General features: G+C 47.9%; 1 protein-coding gene across 1 annotated transcript; it reads right to left on the bottom strand.

Moving 5' to 3' along the window:
* Positions 1-3,852: 3,852 nt before the first annotated feature.
* Positions 3,853-4,197, bottom strand: LOC142490656 (uncharacterized). The gene has a single exon (XM_075593074.1). The coding sequence runs from the start codon at positions 4,195-4,197 to the stop codon at positions 3,853-3,855; it is 345 nt and encodes a 114-aa protein (XP_075449189.1).
* Positions 4,198-4,623: the final 426 nt, after the last annotated feature.

The raw sequence follows: 4,623 nt of genomic DNA, 5'->3' as shown, positions 1-4,623 counted from the left end.
GACACTTTATCAGCGCCAGTTCCGTTGGGCGCATTCTGGAAGAGATAAGTGTGATGGTAGGGGGAACCAGGCTCTCAAATAAAGGTTAAGCCTGTTTTGGTTACTCCTGATCGATGTACAAGATTCCAAGAGTGTTAGATCATGGGCCCAGTAACATTGTATGATTCCAATGTACATGCGCAAAAAAAGTATTTTATGTGTTTTTCCCTTTCCGGGCACAACAGTGAGAAGGTCTTTCTAGGGTATGATTTTCAAGGGGGGTTTTGTGGAGGAATTCTTGTCAGAATGTGCCTAGGTAGTTGGGGTCCGGAGTTGTCGGTTCCCCTACAAATGTCATCATGCCTGATTATCGGTTACAAGTAGACATATTGTCCTGGCAATACCTCTCCTTGAAAACGCAATCACAACTCACCGCTAGGGTACCCTGCTTCAGCATAGACCAGAAAGGAGAATGAGGCACAGGGATGAATAGGTATTCCTGTAGATGAGGGAATCCTTAGGTTAAGGGGGTACCCCAGCTAGTGCCATGGTAGCCCAGAATCAGTGTAGGGTTTGTAGATGCCAAAACTGTATACAGTATAATGTTGGGAGGGGACTCTGAGAGTCCAAACTGAGTCCATAACTTCCATATGAGGAATAAGGCAGCTAAGAATAAAAGTACAAACATCTCTCTTAGTATGTCCCCTATACTCAGAAAGTATATTAGAACAGCTACCCAGTGAATTCAAATATACTTTATTAATATACTATATGTAATGTGATTTTACATTCGGAACTCATGTCCAGACAGGCTGCCCGAGCTAACACATAGGCGCAGGTAAGCCTGCTGGACATCAGAGTTCAAAGCCATCAGAGGATGCCAGAGGTGTGAATAGAATTTGGGCAGTGGGGAAAGGTGGAGTACCAGGTCCGGAGATCAATGGCAGTCATCTGGCAAGCCATTTGCTCTGCCAGACCTGGTGGAGCCTGTCCAAGTGTGTTGCATTTAGATAGACAGGGACGGAGGTGACAAACTTGCGCAAACCCTTGGCAATTTAAGATTTTTTGCTGACCCGGCTTTTCTAGCCGGCTTGGTTCTGATTGGTTGCTGGGAGGTTTCCCACATGATGATTGGCTGCTGAGTTTTATGAATGAAACTCAGAATACTATAAAGAACCTGTAAGCCAATCATATTCGAGTTCTCCGGTAGAAAGAGGGCGGACAGGCTTTTCAAAGTTGCTCTTGCGTGAATAGCAGAGCAACCGTGTAATGCCTGAATGCCCGCAGACCTGGCCAGTCCCCAATACTGAGGTGGGTAAGGGTATAACACGCACCCACATCAGTGAGGGCGTGCCCGGAGTGTGGTATAATGCGTTGCCGGGCCTGGTGAGAATGGGTTAACTTGATACTTGCTGTGTCCGGGGTGTCAGAAGTCCGAGGGTAGAGATCCAAGAGCCGTAGGTCAGGGGCAGGAGAGAGCAGCAGAGTAAGGTCCAAAGCCAAGTCCAGGGAGTAGCGAGTTACATGAAGTCAACGAGAGCCAAGATCAAATCCGAGGGTAACCAACGGAGGCAGGGACAGGAACTAGAGCTGTAATACAGAAGAGAGCCAGGCATAGATGACCGAACAACCGAAGCCACAGAAGAACTATGCAGAGTGAGGAAGGAGAGGGCAGACTGGGGTTATATATGCAGGACGACCAATGAGAGCAAGAGGTGGAGTGGAGGCCTGTCTGAGCAAGCCCAGGGATAGGTTCATGTGCCCAGAGTGGGAGTCAGCCAGGTGAGTTGTGGAGACAGCCTGTAGCTGATGGGAGGCTGAGCCAGTGGTGTGAGAGGATGGCAAAGAGGATCGGGTGCGCGTGCGCCCTGCAAGGATCCTGTGCGTGTGCCCTGGCCGCGTGTAGGAGGATGCGGTGTGCGCCGCAGAGGAGCGGCATGGCATCTGACTGGAGGAGGTAAGGAGCCGATGGGGAGGGGGTCTGGGACAAGCGGCCGCACTGGGAGCCTGGGTGACGGGGACCCACTGAGAGGCGCGTGTCCCCCGATCCCTTACAGTACCCCCCCCCTGAGGATCGGACTTCAGATGATCCTGCCAAGTTTTGTGAGGAAATTTCCGACTAAATTGTTTAAGAAGAGCTGGGGCATGAATGTGATGACAAGGTACCCAGGAATGTTCCTCCGGACCATATCCCTTCCAATGAACGAGGAATTGAAGTTTGCCCCTAGAAAACTGTGAATCGAGAATGGAGTGAACCTCAAATTCTTGTTGCCCTTGTATTACGATGGGGTTGAGTCTATGAGAACGGTCCGGAAAATGTACATTCTGAACGAAGGGTTTCAGAAGGGAAACGTGGAACACTGAGGGTATCCTCATGGTGGGAGGTAGCGAAAGTCAATAGGCTACTAGATTGATCCGTTCGAGGACCTTGAAGGGACCCAAGAATCTGGGCGCCAGCTTTTGAGAAGGAGTTTTAAGTTTAATATTTTTTGAAGAAAGCCAGACTTTGTCTCCAGGTTTGTACTCCGGAGCCACCTGACGTCACCGATCTGCTTGAGCCTTTTGTTTTGGACGGCCCCTTGCAAGGCTTTTTGAATCTTTTTCCAGGAGTCTTGTAGATTAGAAACTTGGATATCTGCTGCAGGTACACCAGAGGGCAGGGAAGAGAGTGGAAAGCTGCTGGGGTGGAACCCAAAATTAATGAAGAAAGGCAACTCTTGCGTGGATTCATTCTTCAACGAATTAATTGCGAACTCCGCCCAGGGTAGTAGGTCCACCCAGTTGTCTTGAGATTCTGATACAAAGCATCTGAGATACTGCTCCAAGGTCTGATTCATTCTCTCCATCTGACCTTTGGTCTGTGGGTGGTAACCCGAGGAGAAGAGGAGGGATATGCCAAGTCTCTGAGAGAAAGCTCGCCAAAACTTAGAAATGAATTGTGTGCCCCTGTCCGAGACAATGGTGAGTGGAACGCCGTGTAGCCTGAAAATTTCTTTCGAAAATATGTCAGCCAAGGTAGCTGAATTGGGGAGACCCTTGAGGGGTACAAAGTGAGTGTGATTGAAAAATCTGTCCACTACTACAAGGATCGTATTAATCCCCTTAGAAGGAGGAAGTTCCACAATAAAGTCCATGGAAATATGCTTCCAAGGCTGTTCCGGAATAGGAAGGGAAATAAGAAGACCGGATGGCTTGTTTCTGGCGGACTTGCTCTGAGCACAGACTGGACAAGCTCTGGTGAAATCAAAAATGTCTTTGCTCATATTAGGCTACCAAAAGGTCCATTTAATAAGGTCCACTGTCCTCTTGAAGCCAAGATGACCAGCTGATCTGGAAGAATGCCCCCACTCCAGGATCTTGTGGCGAAAACATGGAGCAGCGTACAGACGTCCTTCTGGCACCTTAAATCTCCTGGGGTGATCTCATCCAGGATGTCGAAAGTATTGGCAGAAATAATGTATTTTGCAGGAAGTATAGACTCTGAAGATTCGTAAGATCCTTCCTCTGTAGAGAAAGGCGAGAAAGTGCATCGGCCTTGATATTCTTGGTACCCGGAATATAAGAAATCATGTAATTAAAACGAGGAAAAAAAGTGCCCAACGTGCTTGACGGGATCCCAGACGACGAGCCCCCTCAATATACAATAAGTTTTTGTGATCGGTGAGAATTGCTACTGGCTCTTTGGTACCCTCGAGGAGGTGTCTCTATTCTTGCAAGGCTAACTTGATAGCCAAAAGTTCACGGTTCCCGACATCATAATTTCTCTAGGCCGAAGAGAATTTCCTAGAAAAGAATCCACAAGGATAGAGTCTTTCTTGGGGTGAGGACCTTTGGAAGAGTACCTCCCCAGCTCCCACATCCGAAGCGTCAACCTCAAGGGTGAAAGGAAGAGACGTGTCCGGGTGAATGAAGGATAGGGGCAGAGACGAAAGCTTTTTTAAGAAACTCAAAGGCTTTGATGGCCTCTGGGGACCATGCTGCTGGATCAACCCCTTTTTTGGTGAGAGCTGTAATGGGTAGAGCGATAGTGGAGAAATTACGGATGAATTTCCGATAGTAGTTTGAAAACCCAAGGAAATGCTGGACGGCTTTTAAGGAGTTCGGCAATGGCCAATCTAGAACAGCGTTCAATTTCTCAGGATCCATGGTGAAGCCTTTGTCGGAAATTATATAGCCAAGAAAGGCTGTGGATGATCGGTGGAAGAGACATTTTTCCATCTTCGCGTAGAGGCTATTGGCACGACGCCGAGCGATGACCACCCTGGTGTGACGAATGTGCTCCTCCAGGTTTTTGGAGAAAATGAGGATATCATCTAGGTAAACGATGACAAAAACACCCAAAATGTCCCGGAAGATGTCATTCATAAATTCTTGGAAGACGGCTGGGGCATTGCAGAGGCCAAATGGCATCACTAGATATTCATAATGACCCGTACGTGTGTTGAATGCAGTCTTCCACTCGTCACCCTCGCATATTCAGATTAGATTGTAAGCTCCTCTCAGGTCGAGTTTGGAAAATATAGAGGCTCCTTGGAGCCGGTCAAAGAATTCCGAAATTAGAGGAATAGGATACTGTTTTTTAACCGTGATTTTGTTTAGCCCACGAATGTCAATACAGGGTCTTAGGGAGCAATCCTTCTTCTT

This window comes from Ascaphus truei, chromosome 3, assembly GCF_040206685.1.
Source record: "Ascaphus truei isolate aAscTru1 chromosome 3, aAscTru1.hap1, whole genome shotgun sequence".
Classification (NCBI taxonomy): domain Eukaryota; kingdom Metazoa; phylum Chordata; class Amphibia; order Anura; family Ascaphidae; genus Ascaphus; species Ascaphus truei.
This window is presented reverse-complemented; position numbering and strand designations above follow the sequence as displayed.